Source organism: Erpetoichthys calabaricus, chromosome 7, assembly GCF_900747795.2.
Source record: "Erpetoichthys calabaricus chromosome 7, fErpCal1.3, whole genome shotgun sequence".
In the NCBI taxonomy this organism is placed as follows: Eukaryota; Metazoa; Chordata; class Cladistia; order Polypteriformes; family Polypteridae; genus Erpetoichthys; species Erpetoichthys calabaricus.
This window is the reverse complement of record NC_041400.2, coordinates 58,940,451-58,960,549: the sequence shown is the minus strand read 5'-3', so window position 1 is coordinate 58,960,549 and position 20,099 is coordinate 58,940,451. Positions and strand designations below refer to the sequence as shown.

General features: G+C 38.0%; 1 protein-coding gene across 1 annotated transcript in view; it reads left to right on the top strand.

The window, feature by feature from the left end:
- rasa1a (RAS p21 protein activator (GTPase activating protein) 1a) overlaps positions 1–20,099 on the top strand; it is a 178,158-nt gene that overhangs the window by 108,037 nt on the left and 50,022 nt on the right. The window contains exons 9-14 of the mRNA XM_028804718.2: positions 1,110–1,188; positions 4,512–4,635; positions 4,728–4,884; positions 15,803–15,890; positions 17,066–17,143; positions 17,382–17,539. Of these exons, the coding sequence (XP_028660551.1) occupies positions 1,110–1,188; positions 4,512–4,635; positions 4,728–4,884; positions 15,803–15,890; positions 17,066–17,143; positions 17,382–17,539 (684 nt within the window). The remainder of the gene's footprint in view (positions 1–1,109; positions 1,189–4,511; positions 4,636–4,727; positions 4,885–15,802; positions 15,891–17,065; positions 17,144–17,381; positions 17,540–20,099) is intronic.

Sequence of the window (20,099 nt, the reverse complement as noted above, 5' to 3'; positions counted from 1 at the left end):
TATTTCCACCACTGATAAAGAAAGAAAGGAAGTTTATGAAGGAAGTGTATATTGTATGCAAGCTGCATATGTAGCCATGGCTGAACCAAAAGTCAGTTTGTAAAAGGAGTCTTCTGAGACCATTGCAGAGGACTTTCAGACAGTTTTAAGAGGTTGTGGAAGTCTTTTCAGGACTTAGAAATAATAGGAGGGAAATAGCAAAAACTATTCTGAACAGACCTAGGGTGGAGTAACATTGACCTTGGCTGAAGATAAAGGTATTACTAAGCACTGGATGGAACATTTAGTGAAATTCATAAACAGTGTATATACCTTCCTTACTAGACACACTTACTGGAAGCAATATTATTTTTATTGCCAATTTATGTGGCGGAGTTTGATGTTTTGGTTAAAATATCCATAGTGTCTTGGTTAGATCAACTCTTCAGTATTGCTTTGATGGTGGTGACAGTAGATTGATCTGGCTGAGAAGTAGTGGATCGGCTATACAAAGTGAAAGTTTGTGTTCTTGTGAACCTCTTCCACATTTTCAGGTAGAAGTGCTTTTGACCAGTGCATTGATACTATGTCTGCAGAACTTGAGGCAACTGCATTACATAGTAGAGAAGTAAACAGTAAGTCATTTAACACATTTTTGTGTTAACTGTTCAATCTACCTCACTGTCTTCAGTTGTAATTACGAGATTGTGTCAAATAACCAGCTGAAACAAGGTTATTCTGTACAAGCTGTGCCAGGCTCTGTCTTTTTCTGAACATGTAACCATTGTTATCTGGATGTTTTTTAGATGAATGGCCATTTTTGAAATGTTGGTGGCAGTTATGAGCATGAAACATTGCTGTATTCAAAGCCAATTAAATATTTAGTCTTGCCACTTCTGTGTATTAACTGCACACATGCAAATCAGTTTCTACATGTTTACTTGCTTGTAATATGATTTGCCTGCACATACCCTATCTTGATGGTAATATAAAAAATTCAATTGGAAAATACAGTTTAAAACATGTCTCAGTATCTGAAGACTAAGGAAAAAGCAAAAATCTTTTTAGAATAAAAACAAACTCCTTCAGGAGCATGTTTAGTTGTGTTAATTTTTTTTATTTTGTTCTAGTATTGATGATATCATAGATCACTATAAAAAGGAGCAAATTGTGGAAGGTTACACCTTAAAGCAACCAGTTTCAGTACAGGTAAGTAATGTTTCTTAGAGCTTTAATGCTTTGCACCACTTACTAGTTATGAAGTCTTATAATATATAAAGCAGAGTCTATGTATGTATGTATGTATGTATGTATGTATGTATGTATGTATGTATGTATGTATGTATGTATGTATGTATGTATGTATGTATGTATGTATGTATGTATGTCCGCCATACAAATCTGCACTGGGTGTCTGATCGCCATCAAACTGGGGATGGGGCTCCTTTGTGATCAGGAGGAGGTCATGGGGTATGTTTGGTTGGGAAAAATGTTCGTGGTAAAGCGCAGTGCACCTTTTCACCAACACAACGTTCGGCACACGTCTTCGTACTTATCATCGACAAGATGGCCACACGTTGCAACAGATGTTAACGGCTGCACCATCTAGTGGCACGTTTGGTCCCTGTGTATCGCTCTTTACCAATGTTTCTTTAAATTGCCAACAGATGGCGGAAGTGTACAAGTATGAGAAGGCCGACTGCTTTCATCAGGTGAAGGGGAACTGTCATATGGATGTAAAACTTGAACAACCCAGTGCACGTGACTGACTTTCCGTATTTCTGGTGCTATTTGCTTGTTTTCCGACTCACAGTACAATTTCAGTCTTGGTCTTTCTGACTGACTGGTGCTATTTGTTCGCTTTCCAACGTATTGTAAATAATGCACATTCAGCTCACTGTGTGGTGCTGATTCCGTCCGTAATACCATGTACCACATAATTGTCCTGCTTTTCGCTAATATACCCATGCCACCGAAAAAAAGACGTAAAATTAGAAAGTCCACTTCCGATGCCAGAAAAATGTCTATTTCAAGGGTGTCTGAAACATTGCGCAAGACGTGAAGATGTTTTCGTACCAAGAATTCTGCCTGATTCCGAATGATTTACCCTTTGATTTCAAATGGCTACAATTTCATGTTCGTTTTTCTTTTGCTATGTCAATTAATAAGGCTCAAGGGCAATCACTGCAAGTTAAACGCATCAATTTGGAAAATCCATGCTTTTCACACGGACAACTCTGTGTAGCATGTTCTATAGTGGGCAATCTTCAGAATTTGTTCATTTTCGCACCACAAGGCAAAACAAAAACTTATAGTGTATCCAAAGGCTCTGGAATGGCCACTTATATTACCTATTACAATAAAATGTCAATCAGAAAACTATTTGTTCTATTTCTATGTTCTGTTTTTTTCATTTAGGAAATTCACAGGTTATAGATTCCCGGGCAATGCCGGCTGCTCCTGCTAGTATATAATAAACACAAAAAATCTAATTGAGGTCAGTTGTTTTCTAGTGTGAGATTTAGAACCTGAAATATGGTAGTGTGTATTTTTTTATATATATATATATATATATATATATATATATATATATATATATATATATATATATATATATATATATATATATATATATATATATATATATATATATATATAAAATAGACAGAGACAGATATACACACACAAACAGTGGAAAGTACTCTGACCCTTTTTCTTTTTTCACATTTTATTTTATATGTTAACAGATTGCCTATATATATTTTTCCCACATCAAGAAACACTCAGTAGCCAAGAAAGACAAAGTGAAAACAGGATTTTAGGAATTTTGGCAACCAAAAAAAAAAAAATCACATTGATGTTAGAATTCAGACCCTTTGCTATGACACTTGAACTCTGGGTCAGATGCATCTCATTTTATTGATCATTATTGTTATTATTTCTCCACCTTGTTTGGAGTCTACCAGTGGTTAATTCAGTTGATTGGACATGACTAGGATATGCAAACAACTGTCCATATAATGTCACTTGTTGACAATTATGTATCGGACTATACACCAAGCCATAAGGTTGAAGGAATTGCCTACAGATCTTACAGACAGGATTATGTTGAAGTACGGATCTGGGGAAGGCCACATATAAATCCTGTAGCATTGTAGGTTTCCAGGAGCTCAGTTGCCTTCATAATCTTTAAGTGGAAGACATTTTTAACAATTATAACTCTTCCTGGCCAGACTTAGGAATTACTTGAGAACATACTAAGTAAATGAGGTCACCAAAAATCCCACGGTCAATGTCTCTGAGCTCCAGAGAGCATGTGTGTAGATGGGAAAAATTTCCATAAGGACAACCATCACTGCAACACTCCCATCAGTCCTGGCTTTATGACCAGACTGAAGCCTCTCCTCAGTAATGCACATCAAAGCCTACTTGGAGTTTGCAACAAGGCACCTCAAGAGTTCTCAGATTGTGAGAAATAAGATTTTCTGGTATGAAGAAACCAAGATTATCATCATGTCTGGAAAACAAGCACCACTCATCACCTGTGCATTACTATTTCACTGGTAGTGGCAGCACAATGCTGTGGTGGTGTTTTCCAGTGGCATAGACTGGGAGAAAGCTGAACAGAGCAAACTACAGAGATGTCCTTAATAAAAAATCTGCTACAAAGTTCTCTGAAGTGTAGACTCGGATGAAAGTTTGCCATCCAACCGGACAGTGACCCTAAGCACAAAGCAAAAACAACAGAGGAATGGTTTAAAGACAACTCTGAGAAATGTCCTTGAGTTGCCCATCCAGAGCCTGGACTTGAACCCAATCGAACATCTCTTGTGTAACCTGAAACTGTCTGTCCACCTATGGTCACATCCAGCTTCACAAAACTTGGGAGGATTTGATGGGGAAAAAATGGCAGAAAATCCCCAAATCCAGGTGTGCAAAGCTTGTCATACCCAAGAAGGCTGTAGTCACTGCCAGAAGTGCTTCAACTAAGTTCCGAGTAAAAGGTCTGAATACTTGTGTCAGTGTGATATTATAGCATTTTGTTTCTCATAAATTTGCAAAAATATCTGATGTCCTGTTTTCAATTTGTTGCTGTGGTGTATTGAGTGTTGCTTAATATGTGGGAAAATCAGTTTAAATTATTTTTGCAGAAGGCTGGAATATAGCTAAATGTGAAAAAGTGAAGGTGTCAAAATATCTTATAAATGTACTTTATGGTTTACATTGATATTGTCCTCCTGTAGTTGCTGAGTAACCTCTTTATTTGGAGATTGAAAGGTGTGAATAATGCCAACTTCCTATTGGCTTGGAACCTGTACACTTGTAGCAAACCCTAGCTTGTGTGCCGGTATGCAGAGATTGCCACCATATTTGTGTATGTATGTATGTATGTATGTATGTATGTATGTATGTATGTATGTATGTATGTATGTATGTATGTATGTATGTATGTATGTATGTATGTATGTATGTATGTATAATACACACACATTGGTACATACATACTTCTTATCGTTCTGTTTGTTTTTCAGCACCATGATCAAGTGCTCTTAGATATTGTAGATGGGAAGGAAATCTACAATACAATTAGACGCAAGACAAAAGATGCTTTCTACAAAAATATTGTAAGAAAAGGCTACCTCCAAATGAATAAAGGTAAAAATGTGTGTACCAGATGTTATGTGCTTTTTATTATTATTATTATTATTATTTAATAAGTTACATTTCATTTAATATTTATATTCTAGGAAAAAGTAAAAGGTGGAAGAATCTGTATTTCATTTTGGAAGGCAATGATTCTCAATTAATATATTTTGAAAGTGAGAAGAGAGCTACTAAACCTAAAGGCCTAATTGATCTTAGTGTTTGTTCTGTGTATGGTGTCCATGACAGCTTGTTTGGCCGGTAAGAAAAAAAATTAATGTATTTACTTATTCTTTTTTATTTTTTGCTAGTATGTAAGTAAAGAGTTGAAGACAAAATTATTTGATTGCAAATTAAAGTGTATTTAGCATATTACAAATTTTTTGATATTTTATATTATTGCTTATACAGTTAGGTCCATAAATATTTGAGCAGAGACAACTTTTTTTCTAATTTTGGTTCTGTACATTACCACAATGAATTTTAAATGAAACAACTCAGATGCAGTTAAAGTGCAGACTTTCAGCTTTAATTCAGTTGGGTGAACAAAACGATTGCATAAAAATGTGAGGCAACTAAAGCATTTTTTAACACAATCCCTTCATTTCAGGGGCTCAAAAGTAATTGGACAATTGACTCAAAGGCTATTTCATGGGCAGGTCTGGGCAAGTCCATCGTTATGTCATTATCAATTAAGCAGATAAAAGGCCTGGAGTTGATTTGAGGTGTGGTGCTTGCATGTGTAAGATTTTGCTGTGAACAGACAACATGCAGTCAAAGAAGCTCTCCATGCAGGTGAAAGAAGCCATCTTTAAGCTGCGAAAACAGAAAAAACCCATCCGAGAAATTGCTACAATATTACGAGTGGCAAAATCTACAGTTTGGTACATCCTGAGAAAGAAAGCAAGCACTGGTGAACTCAGCAACGCAAAAAGACCTGGACGTCCACGGAAGACAACAGTGGTGGATGATCGCAGAGTCATTTCCATGGTGAAGAGAAACCCCTTCACAACAGCCAACCAAGTGAATAACACTGTCCAGGTGGTAGGCGTATCGACATCCAAGTCTACCATAAAGAGAAGACTGCATGAAAGTAAATACAAAGGTTGAACTGCAAGGTGCAAACCACTCATAAGCCTCAAGAATAGAAAGGCTAGATTGGACTTTGCTAAAGAACATCTAAAAAAGCCAGCAGTGTTCTGGAAAAACATTCTTTGGACAGATGAAACCACGATCAACCTCTACCATAATGATGGCAAGAAAAAAAGTATGGAGAAGGCGTGGAACAGCTCATTATCCAAAGGATAATGGAGTGGTATTGCACATGTACATGAGGTTTAATTACCTCAACTAATGTATCGCCATTGAGTCCTGATCCGAGTCTGTTAGACTCTGCTCTCCCAAATTAAGGCGTGTCAGTAGGATTTAGGAGGTCGCTGAAGTGCTCCTTCCACCATTCGAATATATACCCAGGCAAGGTCAGCAACATGCTGTCCTTGCTACAAACTGCATGGGCGAAGCACTGCTCCTCCTTCCTGAGTCACATGATAGATTGCTTCAAGAGTAACTGATCATTTCCAGGGACTCGCCAAGTTCCTCTCGTACTCAGATTTCTGCTTCTGCCACTTCCATGGTCCTCTTGGCCTGCCAGTACCTGTCAGCATCCTCTGGAGTCCCACAAACTAAGCAAGGTCAAAAGGACTGATTATTATGTCCGATGGCTCCCTTTACCACCGACACCCACCACTGGGTTCAGGGATCACTGACAAGCACCAATAAACTTAATGTCTGTAACTCTGTGGAGCCTCCTCAGCAATGGAATCATGGAACTTACCCATCCAGGTTCAATGTTCTAAGCATCCCTTGGAATGTTGGAAAAATTCATCCTGTGGTGTGAGTTGAAGTTCTCCTGGACAGGGATGTCTGCCAAATGTTCCCAACACTTTCTCACTATACGTTTAGGTTTGCCTGGTCTGTCTGATATCTTTGCCCTCCATATGATCCAACTCGCAGCCGGGTAATGATCAGTTAACAGCTCGGCCCTTCTCTTCACAGGAGTGTCTAAGACATACAGTCAGAGATCTGGTGACTTTACTATGAAGTCGATCATTGACCAGTGTCGTAGGGTTCTTTGGTGACAAGTGTACATATGAACAACCTTACGTTTAAACATGGTGTTCATTAGAAGTTCAATAACAAAGCAAAGCTCATGTTCATACTGGGTAGGTCTTTTCTCTCAATCACAGCCTTCCAAGGTTTATTGTGGTTACCCACTTGCACATTTCAGCCCCCCAGTAGAATGACTGAGTTCCTAGTGGAAGCACTTTCCAGCTCTCCTCTCAAGGTTTCCAAGAAGGCTAAATATTGCAACTCAGTTGTTAGAACATAAGTACCAACATAATAGTGAAAGCCCTCTTAGAATTCAGCCCCCCGCTCCTGGAGTTTGGTTCCAGAGCCCTTGCTGTGCTTTGAGGTGAGCCTGAATATATCTAAATGTTCTTCTCTACCTTCCACACTAGCTTGGTAGCAGGGCAGGGGCACCAGTTTTCTTTGTATGGGTGAAGTTACTGGGTCCATGATTTGAATTTCCATAGAGGCCAATATGGACCACACTTAGTCTGCTCCCTCACCTAGGACAAGTTTAACTTGGATGACACTACCAGGGGCAATTACCCTGGACAACATAACTCCTGCAGTCATTGGGATACACAGACCTCTCCACCATGACAAAGTAGTAATTCACAGAAGACCAGGTAGTTCCATTTTGGGTACATTTGTCCAAAGATCATGCTTCCGGCACTCTTCAAGCTTGTCAAGGTGATTACTGGCAACCTTTAGGTAGTTCTTCTTTTTTGACAGAAGAAGCTTCTTAATGGTGACACTTTCATAGCTGGCATCTGTTTTTAATTCATGACATTGCAGTTCAAGGCAACACTAGTCCAGAGGTGTTTTTAAGTCATAAGTGTTAAACTCACAATTATTACTAAGACTCTAATGCCTTTCTTGAAGGAACAGAGAACTAACAGAAAATATAAAATTATGTAACTCATTATGTTTTCTCATTGAGTTGTTTTGCTAATTTGAAAGAATCTTCTGTAACTCAGTGGGGAATACATATGTTATCTACAACCTAGAAAAAATAATAATGTTTTATTTATGTAGCGCCTTTCATACACTCAAGGACACTTTACAATTCAATAAACACATTAACAAGACAGTAGAAATTACACACAAGATATTGAATGATACTCATCGAAGAGATGTGTTTTTAACAGGCGTTTGAAATGAATAATAGATTTTTCCTCACAAAGGCTGAGTGGAAGAGCATTCCAAATTTTAGGGGCTATCACACTGAAAGCTCTGCCACCCATAGTTACTAACCTGTATTTAGGTACAATGAGTAAGTTAACGTCCAATGATCTTAATGCACGAGCAGGAGTGTAAGGAAGCAGTAGCTCAGACAGCTAATGTGTGGCTAAACCATGAAGGGCTTTAAAGGTGAGAAAAATAATTTTATATTTGATTCTTGAAAAAACTGGTAACCAGTACAAATCATAAAGGACATGAGTGAAGTGAGCAGATTTTTTTGTGTGTGTAAGTAGACGAGCAGCAGAATTCTGAACATATTGTAATCTATTGATATATTTAGTTAGGAGGTCATAAATGAATGCATTGCAATAGTCCAGATGGGTAGTGATGAAAGCATGAATCAGTGTTTCAGTATCCTTTACACTGAGGAAAGAATGCAGATGAGCAATGTTGCAAAGGTGAAAAAAAAACTCTGTACTATTGAGCTAATGTGTGGTTGAAAGTAAGAAATCTGATCAAAGATGATACTCAGATTATGGACTGATGCTGAGGGTTCAACCAGGATCCCATTGACCTCAATTTTTAGCCCATGAAGGGTAGAGAGGACAGATTTGGTACCAACTAATAAGATTTATTTTTTTTCAAGATTAAGTCTTATAAAATTATCTGTCATCCAATGATTGATTTCCCCGAATGATGTCAGTCAATGAAACAGATGAAGATGTTGCAGTTGCATCAACACTTACAGTATATAAAGTTGTGTGTCATTGGCATAGCAGTGGAAGCTTACACCATACCGATGAGTAATCTCACCTAATGGGAGCATATACTGTAGATGTTAAAGAGAATTGGACCTAGAACTGACCCTTGAGGGATACCTTGTGTGAGTGAAGTAGTGGCAGATTTGTATTCCTTAATGAATACATAATACTGGCGATCACTGAGGTATGATATGAAACAGAGACAGGGCTGCACGATTAATCTTTTTTTTCTCATAACAATATTTATGACCCATGATCAGTTAATAAATATCGTCGCGATTTTACAGTATAAAGACCAAACTGTTTTTTATGGGCTGAGTTTACGGATTGGACTGCGTCACTATGACGTTACTGCGTCTAGATTGCAAGCGCTTTCTGAAGCAGTAGAAGTCAATAGCAGCAATAACAGTCAGTCAGAATAAACATATGATGGCGGAGCAACGTGCAGAAGTGCGATCATTAGTTCCTAAAAAGGGGTCATACTCAGTTGTCTGGAACTATTTCGATTTCGAGGAATGTGATGTTGATCAGGTACAAGTCTTGTGCAAACTTTGCTCCTGTTCCGTCCAAACGTCCCAAGGTAACACAACAAACCTCATCAACCACCTTAAAAGCCACCACAAAGTACACTATCAAGAATTTCAACGACTGAAGGCACAAACAGCAACAACAAAAAATTACCAGCCATCCACAACACAGACAACAATATCAGGGACATTGTTCAACGCAATACCATATCTGTCTAGCCAGTACCGCCGCTCCCTATCCATCCATCCATCCATCCATCCATCCATCCATCCATCCATCCGCACGCAGAGTACCAAGTCTGCGTAGGGCACCAACTCCCAGGGGGGCACCATCCCAGCTGCTCAAAAAAATCGTTTTTATATATTATAATAATAAATTAATATTAATAATATACATATACAAATAAACAAAAATATAAACGTATATATTGCATTTTACGGTGAACGCAGAGTAGGCTAAGCACACGTGATGACGCGCACGCCCTCACCTCTGTACCCAAATCTCTGGATTGCTCTGCGCATAGCAGTGACGCTCCCTGTAACTGTTGCCTCTGCTGAGCGAAGTTTTTCTAAAATGAAGCTCATCAAAACGTACTTGCGCTCATCTATAGCACAAGAGCGCATGAGTGGTCTGGCAATTGTCAGCATCAACTCTGAATTAGCAAAGGCTTTATCATATGAAGAGCTCATTTACGACTTTGCCTCAAGAAAAAGCAGAAGTGTGCCTTTGTAAATTTTGAACTTTGGAAAGCTCCAGCAGATGACAGTGTTGATTTTATTTCAGTTTATTATTGTTTATTTTATTTATTATAAATGTTTTATTTAAAGTGTAATTTTAGTTTGTATTTTTTGCTGTAGAGCTACAATTGTAATTTATAAATGATACAATTTATTTATGTATTTACTTTTATTTGAATAAAGTTCTATTTTGGCCCCTATAGTAGGTGTTTTTTTTATTATTTTATTTTTACTTCCGTAATATTTGGGGGAGGGGGCACAAAAGTAAATTTCTGCTTAGGGCACCCATTTGGCCAGCAGCGGCCCTGTGCCTAGCTCGCAAAGACACCGGGAAATAACAGAGGCGATCACGTACCATATAGCCAAGGATATGTGTCCAATAACCACCGTGAGCAGTGAGGGGTTTAACAAAATGATCGCAACACTTGATAAAAGATATAGCATTCCCTCACGCAACCATTTTTCCAATGTTGCGCTGCCCTCGCTGTATGCGAAATGCCGAAAAGAAATAGAAAGAGAAATTCTCAGGCTCGGCCTTGAATATTTTGCTGCCACGACCGACTTATGGTCAAGCAGAACTGCGGAACCGTATTTGAGCTTGACAGTTCATTTTATTGACAGCGAGTTTGAGATGAAAAGCAAGTTTTTGCAAACTTCGTTTTTCCCACAAGACCATACAGCGGAGTTTATTGCAGTGGGCCTCAAAGAAGCGATGTCCGCTTGGGGCTTGGTGGAAGAAAGACTTGTGTGCATCACAACGGACAACGCAGCTAATATGATTAGGGCAGCATCTGTGAATAACTGGCCGAGGCTACACTGCTTTGGTCACAGACTTCATTTACCAAAGGAATAATCGTCATTATTAATCGTGATAAAAATTTTGAGCAAAATAATCGTGATAATCATTTTTTCTGTTATCGTGCAGCCCTACAAAGAGATGCACCAGAGATACCAGTACCTGAAAGTCGGGACAGTAAAATGTAATGGTTAACTGTATCAAATGTTGTGCTTAAGTCAAGGAGAACTAGAATCTACAGTTATAAGTTAGTCATTGGTTACCTTAAGTAAAGCTGTTTCAGTGCTATGTAGGGCTCTGAATCCAGATTGAAAAGATTTAAGCAAGTTATGCAAGTTTAAATAATCATTAAGGTGAGCAGAAACAATCTTTTCTAAGATCTTAGCCATAAATGGAAGATTAGAGAGTGTGCAATAACATTTTAGCTGTAACGGATCTAAGCCAGGTGTTTTTAAAATAGGGGTTATAGCAGCAGTTTTTAAATCACTTGGAACAACATAGGTGGGGAAACTACAGTTGATAAAGTAAGAAATGGGAGCGGAAAGTTTCAGTACAAGCCTTAATCAGTAAAGTAGGGTCTAAGTAGCAAGCAGATTGATTTGATTAGATGTTTCTTCAGCAATATAAGTTGATGTAGTGGGGTTAAATTTAAATAACTAAACAACAGAAGATTTAGAAGTGGAAACAGTCGACAGAGATGAGGAATGGTTGTTAGAGAAACCTTGATATATGGTCATAATGTTTGACTGAAAATGGTCCAAAAATATATTACAGTGCTCAACAGAGGAATAAGGATTTTTAACAGCAGGTTGATAGTGTGTTAACTGTATTAAAAAGAGATCTAGGGCAACAAGTGCCAAAGTCAGTAAGTGTGGAAAAGTACTTTGAACGTGCAGCCAGTAAGGCACATCTGTATTCCTTCAGGTATTTGGTGTAAGCCAGGGCATGAACAACCAGACCAGTCTTCTTCCAGAGCCTTTCCAAGCAGCGACCAGTCTGTTTCATGGTACGCAGTTCTTCTGTCAACCATAGAGAGGTCCGGGTAGTAGGAACAATAATAGGTGCATAATGATCCAAAATTTGTAACAATGTGGAATTATATAGTGACAAAATCTGCATAGGGCAAGACAACCCAGAAACATTATGGAGACAGGAAGCACCAACAGACATAGAAAAGGATAACTGGTCAATATTCTTGATATTACGATAGGTTATTATAGATTTTAGACTTATTTTAGACAGGGGATAAGTGAAACTAAATTCAATCAGCTTGTGATGTGAGATACCAATACCAACCAGATGTACAAACATTCAGCAGACCAATGGAACATACAAGATCCAGAATATGGCCCTTAGCATGGGTTGAAAAACCAACATGCTGCACAAAACTGAAACAATCCAGTACTGAACACAGCTCACAAGCAGGTGGACAGTCAGTATCCACATGAATATTAAGGTCACCAAGCAAAATAACAGCACTAGACATGCCACAGACAAGAATGAGTATTTCATAAAGATGAGAGAAAAATCCAGCTAAAGCTTAGGAGGCCTGTAAATTAATATAATGTGCAGCAAAGCCTTTCCAGTGATTTTAACAACCAGGTATTCAAAAGACACAATCTTACGAAAGTCAACAGTGGGTGTTTTAAGACAATCGCGCTGGACCACCGCCAATCCACCACCTTGGTCTGTCAGACGGGGTTTAGACAAGTAACTATAACCAGCAGGGGTAAGCAGATTTAGTTGCTTAAGTAAACACTTGGATTTTGCCATGTTTCTACAAGGAACAGCATGTCCAGTTTTTTAGAAGTGAATAAGTCATTGAGGAAAATAGTTTTATTAGTTAACGATCTGCAGTTCAGGAGTGCACAGTGGAGAGTTAAGTCAGATTTGTAATCCTTGGTTACTCTAGTCCGGTACCTGCGTCAGGTGTGTCAGCCAATTCATCTGCCTACTCCATCATCCCGCAGACAGTCTTTTTGAGAAAACAGGTCTAATAGACCAAATCATGGAAATAGTGTCGGCGGATGCAGAGGTAAAATTAAAAAGACGCAGAGAGGAGCGGTGTACAGTGGTGTGAAAAACTATTTGCCCCCTTCCTGATTTCTTATTCTTTTGCATGTTTGTCACACAAAATGTTTCTGATCATCAAACACATTTAACCATTAGTCAAATATAACACAAGTAAACACAAAATGCAGTTTGTAATTGGTGGTTATTATTATTTAGGGAGAAAAAAAAATCCAAACCTACATGGCCCTGTGTGAAAAAGTAATTGCCCCCTGAACCTAATAACTGGTTGGGCCACCCTTAGCAGCAATAACTGCAATCAAGCGTTTGCGATAACTTGCAATGAGTCTTTTACAGCGCTCTGGAGGAATTTTGGCCCACTCATCTTTGCAAAATTGTTGTAATTCAGCTTTATTTGAGGGTTTTCTAGCATGAACCGCCTTTTTAAGGTCATGCCATAGCATCTCAATTGGATTCAGGTCAGGACTTTGACTAGGCCACTCCAAAGTCTTCATTTTGTTTTTCTTCAGCCATTCAGAGGTGGATTTGCTGGTGTGTTTTGGGTCATTGTCCTGTTGCAGCACCCAAGATCGCTTCAGCTTGAGTTGACGAACAGATGGCCGGACATTCTCCTTCAGGATTTTTTGGTAGACAGTAGAATTCATGGTTCCATCTATCACAGCAAGCCTTCCAGGTCCTGAAGCAGCAAAACAACCCCAGACCATCACACTACCACCACCATATTTTACTGTTGGTATGATGTTCTTTTTCTGAAATGCTGTGTTCCTTTTACGCCAGATGTAACGGGACATTTGCCTTCCAAAAAGTTCAACTTTTGTCTCATCAGTCCACAAGGTATTTTCCCAAAAGTCTTGGCAATCATTGAGATGTTTCTTAGCAAAATTGAGACGAGCCCTAATGTTCTTTTTGCTTAACAGTGGTTTGCATCTTGGAAATCTGCCATGCAGGCCGTTTTTGCCCAGTCTCTTTCTTATGGTGGAGTTGTGAACACTGACCTTAATTGAGGCAAGTGAGGCCTGCAGTTCTTTAGACGTTGTCCTGGGGTCTTTTGTGACCTCTCGGATGAGTCGTCTCTGCGCTCTTGGGGTAATTTTGGTCGGCCGGCCACTCCTGGGAAGGTTCACCACTGTTCCATGTTTTTGCCATTTGTGGATAATGGCTCTCACTGTGGTTCGCTGGAGTCCCAAAGCTTTAGAAATGGCTTTATAACCTTTACCAGACTGATAGATCTCAATTACTTCTGTTCTCATTTGTTCCTGAATTTCTTTGGATCTTGGCATGATGTCTAGCTTTTGAGGTGCTTTTGGTCTACTACTCTGTGTCAGGCAGCTCCTATTTAAGTGATTTCTTGATTGAAACAGGTGTGGCAGTAATCAGGCCTGGGGGTGGCTACGGAAATTGACCTCAGGTGTGATACACCACAGTTAGGTTATTTTTTAACAAGGGGGCAATTACTTTTTCACACCGGGCCATGTAGGTTTGGATTTTTTTTCTCCCTAAATAATAAAAACCATCCTTTAAAAACTGCATTTTGTGTTTACTTGTGTTATATTTGACTAATGGTTAAATGTGTTTGATGATCAGAAACATTTTGTGTGACAAACATGCAAAAGAATAAGAAATCAGGAAGGGGGCAAATAGTTTTTCACACCACTGTATATACCGTGGATGAGCAACGTCAAACTCTATGCATGAGCTTTATGTCGCTGCGTCCAGTCTGGAGTGCATACGGTAAGCGCATAATTATGTTGAAGAGTAGGTAATCATCATCGGAAAAAGCAACATCAGCCACCACCACGTTAGCCGAAACCCATAAACTAACTCCAACTGAGCAATAAACATAGTCAGCTAAGAAAGTCTTAATTGTAGTCAACTAAGAAAGTAAAGACTTGCTTACCAACCATGCCAGTTCAGGGCGAGTACAGGGGAGAGGGCTCTTGGAATATAGGCAGCAAACAGAATAAAACTTTACAAAACCTCCAGCATGAATCTAGTGAGAATCTGTCCTTAAAACATAAACAGCATGAGCAAGGCAGAGGATGTTATAGCAGCAACAAAGCCAAACAGAGCAAAAAGACACCGGTGAGAAGCGGCAGCCTGATCGCGCACAGTGTACTCTCATCTCGAAAAGCAAGTTCTGTCCAGTTTAAGAGAAGGAACAGTACTACAATTTTTTTGAATTTTGAACAATGTTTTAATCTACCAAAATAAGCCTTCTGTGGGCTGTTACTCTAGGTAATGAATTGTTTTATAGTGGTTTTTTTGTTAACATAGCTCTCCAGACGGGTTAGGTGTGGGGCCTGAAGATTTAACACATTTCTGTTCTCTTTTGGAAATATTGTATTGCTTTTGTAACCTTTAATTGCATGTTTTTTTTACATATTATGTGATCATTCAAATCTATGAAATTAAAAATCAAAATGCTTTGAATTGCATCCAAAATGTTTTCAGCCATTATTTTGAGTTCATATTTTAAAACAACACTGAAGTGCAGTGGTTTGTGCACAGATATACTGTATATGTGTAAGTAGGCAGTAGAGAAGTTCAAAACTCAATTCGGTGCTTTTCATACATGATATGCTGTGGCCTGTCTTTGAAGTTTTCATACTACACCCAGACTAGAAAATTTCTTTTTAAGGTTTGGGGTGGTGGTAGAAATGTGAGAAACAACCTTGCCTATGTACTTGTTACGTCCAAAGTCATATTACTCCTAAAAATGCATTTTTGTATTGAAATTTCATAACTTAGTGATATTTTTCAACATATCCATTATATTTGTAATACCAGTGAATACTCTCTGGTGATTAGAGGGTAGCAAATTTTATCAATATAGAAAGTACTGGAATGAAGCCATGCACATAATGTCTGTGAAAGGTAATATTGTATAGTACCATCCAGTATAACATGTATTTAAACGTAAGTGCTCTTAAATCCAATGATATATCATTGTATAATTGGCTTCTAATTGTGAAATATTCACCATTTACTTTTTTCTTTTTTTTTTTTTTTTTAACTAGGCCAAACTGTTTTCAAATTGTAGTTCAGCACTTTAGTGAGGAACATTTCATCTTCTACTTTGCTGCAGAAACTCAAGAGCAGGCACAGGTATGTACACATTACCTTTTTGTTTCTTATACTGATATTTGCTAAAATAATTAGGCAGCACTTTATTTTATGACTTTAATGGGCAGACCTGTAAATTATATCAGGAGCCTCAAATTAAGGATACAAAAGACATAATTTGCATGCTTGTTTCAAAATCAGATTATTGCTACTGTTGAGGTTGATTGCCCCTTTTACTCACCTAACTTAATTTGTGCTAAAATTGTCACTGGCATTTGTCCAGCAGCAGATCAAGGAAATATCATGAAGAATTTCACTGGGCTAAATGCAGCATTCCTCGCTTCAAGCTCAAGCAGGATGAGAATAATGGGCATTTTTTCCTTAATGTGAGATTTGCCTGTTTATCCTAAGCTGCTATTTTCTGCAAGTGTTTTTCCTTTTAAGTTTGATGCATATTGTTTGTGATAAAGAATATAAGGCAGGTTTTGAGCCGATATCAGGTTCAGTTGCTTTTGCAGATTATCCATGCTACTGCCTGATTTTCACCTTGAGCCAGCAGCTGCATCATCTTTTTATTGTATCTCTGTTTTTCCAAGTTTGTTGTTTGCTAGCCCAACACATTGTGGTTGAGAATAAGAAATATATTTTTAAATTAAAGAGCGCACAGTTTCTGTTCAGAGGCACATGGCAGTGGTATTTACTCACTTTAGATTTCTTGAAGTTCTGCTTGGGAATTCAGGAAAATGGCCTTTTATTTCCTGAGTATCTAGTGATCAAAATTTATAATATAAAATATTGTCTTCTATACCTTTTTGCCAACCTTCTCAGCTGGCAGCAACAACAATCTGACAACGAAATACCAAATAAGGTAATATTTTACCACGGTTTAAGTTAGCCAGTGTATGTAATGCAGTGTGTCAGCTGAAGCTAGACTGTTTTGATGCTGTTCTTTACCATGATGATTCAGCAACTTGGGTTACTAATAGGCATGGAAACTGTTGAATTATATGTTCATCATAAGCAAGGTGTTGGTGAAAACTAAGTCTGGGAATGGTATCAGTTTGTCAGTTCACCTGGATAGAATCTGATCCTTCAGCATTCTTATCTAGAATTTTAATATCATTAATACTTAGACTGTTTGAGCTATTCTTTTAATGTTTAAGTTAAAGCAGCCAGTAAATGAACATTTCAATGTCCTTTTTAATTGATTGTTTTAGGGCTGGATGAAATGTTTACAAAAATTCTGTAGTAATTTCAGAAAACCCACTCAAGGATCCAGTAAACGGCTAAGGCAGGTACGGATATTTTTGCATGAAACCTGACATTTGTGGGTTTTTATTTCTTTGAAATCCTTAATACTTTGTTTTGTTTAACATGCCTTAAAAACAGTGTTTTGTTCATTAAACAAACTTTTAGATTTTGTTATAAAATCTACATCTTGTAAAGATATTTATTTCAAAATTACTTCAAATTGATACTGTTAGTTTTGTAATATTCTGAACAAAACAGTAATAAATGCATATTTTTTTCCAGGTCAGCAGCTTAGTTTTAAATGTAGAAGAGGCACACAAACTTCCAGTGAAACATTTTACAAATCCTTACTGTAACATCTATCTAAACAGCATTCAAGTAGCTAAAACACATCCAAGAGAGGGACAAAATCCTGTGTGGACGGAAGAGTTCATGTTTGAGTAAGTTTGTGAGATTTAGTTATAATGTTGCTTTTTGAATAATAATTACTATTTAAGTTTTAAACTAGTGAAGAAAAAAATGTAAAAGTAATGGATTTATTATGCCGAAAATATTTTACCTGTCCTAAATGCAATGGAATCAGTGTTTGCCCCTCTCTTTTTTCATACTAAAGAATTTCAGCCTTTTTAGATAGATAGATTTTTTATATCATCCCTGTTTCTTTCTCTATGCACTCATCCATTTTCTAACCCATTTAAGTAGTTCATTTTTTTGGGAAACCATTGCCTGTGTTGGCAGCATTGGGTACAGTGCAGGAGTAACCCTCGCAAGATCTCTATATCACTTGCATTAATAAAGAGCTATTGTATAAATTAAGTATTCTTTCTATGCATGACTTATATTGTGCCAGGTTATGAATGGACAAGAAATAAAGGAAGTCCTGGAACTACCATAGGAAAAAAAATTGTTTACAGTGAAATGTCTAAATTTTACAATCTGTATGTTGAAGACTGACCAAACAATGACCAAATATTCATTTATATTTGCAATTTCTTTACCACAAATGTAAATTGTTAAATAAAACAATGCAATCAGTAAAATATAAGAACATACAATCAATTTACAATTTCATTTATCATGGAATAACCTGAAGGAATGTAAAATATGTCTGAGAACAAAGAAAAATGCATATCAGATTAAAAAAAAAACATTTAATTTCTGGAAGATTATATGAAAGCAATTCTGTGAAAGTATAAAACGCTTTTGACCAGGAATACTGCTATGTTTCTCTCTAAATTAGAGCCTAAGCACACAGGTGTGCAATGTATTTTGCAGCCTGATTAAACTCTAGTGGCTTCAAGACAAGAGGGAGATGAGTGACATAACCTGTTTGGCCCCTTTCCTCACTGACCTGCATCAGGGTTTCACATCTGATGTTAGACACAATATGTTGTCTATTTATATGCCCTCGTAATTAATAAACTATAAAAAAGTTACTATATACAGTGTGTAAATGTAAAGCATGTCTTCTTTCCACTGATGTAAAAATTGAGAAAAATTATTTGACCCTTCTCAAGAAACACCTTTCTTTTTGACAGCTGCACCTACTGTCCCAGGCAACCAGGGATTGTGTTAATACTAGAATCCCTGAAGCCTACGAGAAAACGTAATCCTGGCCCACCTTAAATCCCTTTGCACCTCTTCCATCAACGTCTTTTGTTTTGAAAATTTGTCAGTCAGCACAAGCAGCCTGCTGTCCCATCTCCCGCTTCGATGGTGCTCTCCCTCTCTGACTTGATGGTATTTATCTTCATTCTTTTCACAGGAGCAGCTCTGTGGCTGATGCCTGTTCAGAACTATTTGTTGTATCGGCAATCAAAGATACACCATCAGCATGGCGCTACCAGATCTAAACACTAGCGTGGCAAATTGCTCACGTACTGAAGTGACTTTAGCTGCAGGTGGAAGTGCCATTTTACTTATGGTGCCAATCAGAGTTGTGTTGTGGTGCAGACGTCTATTAGCTAGTGAAAGCGCTGTGAAGATGATGTCTGTTGCTATGGCCCTGCCTTTGTCCAGTCTGATAGCAGTCACGGGACATCGTACCTTTGATTGCTGGTACAACAAATAGTTCTGAGCAGACATCAGCCACAGTGCTGCTCTTGTGAAAAGAATGGAGATAATTGCCATCAACTCAGAGGGAGAGGCAGGTTCGTTGTACCAAATGAACGTCACTGAAAGAATAAAAATAAATAATAAAAAAAACAAGCGCTAACATTTACAAGTAGCCAAAATTTACATCGGGTGTTACAGACTCAAATCAAATGTATATTTTTATTATAATGTAGAAAAAATACTACCAGCTCTACTTAAAATGCAGACTGCCCGGTTTCGAACCTGGGACCTTTGGGTTATAAGTCAACAGCTCTTACCTCTGCACTATTCAAGAATATGTATAAACTTCCTGTCAATTGACATTTGAGGATGGGTTTTAACTCATTGACAGAAACAAGTAAATTGAATTCTTTTTTTCTTTAGTTATATCTATACTAATTAATAAAAGGCAAAGCCCTCACTGACTGACTGACTGACTGACTGACTGACTCATCACTAATTCTGCAACTTCCCGTGTAGGTGGAAGGCTGAAACTTGGCAGGCTGATTCCTTACAGCTTACTTACAAAAGTTAGGCAGGTTTCATTTCGAAATTCAACGCGTAATGGTCATAACTGGAACCTCTTTTTTCACAATATACTGTAATGGACGGCAGCTCGATGGCTGTGGGAGGAGGAGTTGAGTGTCATGTCATCACGCCTCCCACGTAATCACGTGAAAAGACTGTGAACGCAGTAGGGAGAAATGAAGGAGGAGCCGCAAACAGCGAAGAACAAAAAATTCATTAAACAATTGAGAAGGGAGCGAAACAATAAGAAGGGAGCGAGTAAAGCATACAAGCATCTTCATAAGGGAAACAAAGCACGGTGTAAAACGTAAGTTTAAGTTAAGTTTATAGAAACGCTCCCGCTGCGGATTGCAATAACATATTCGCGAGATAAAAGAA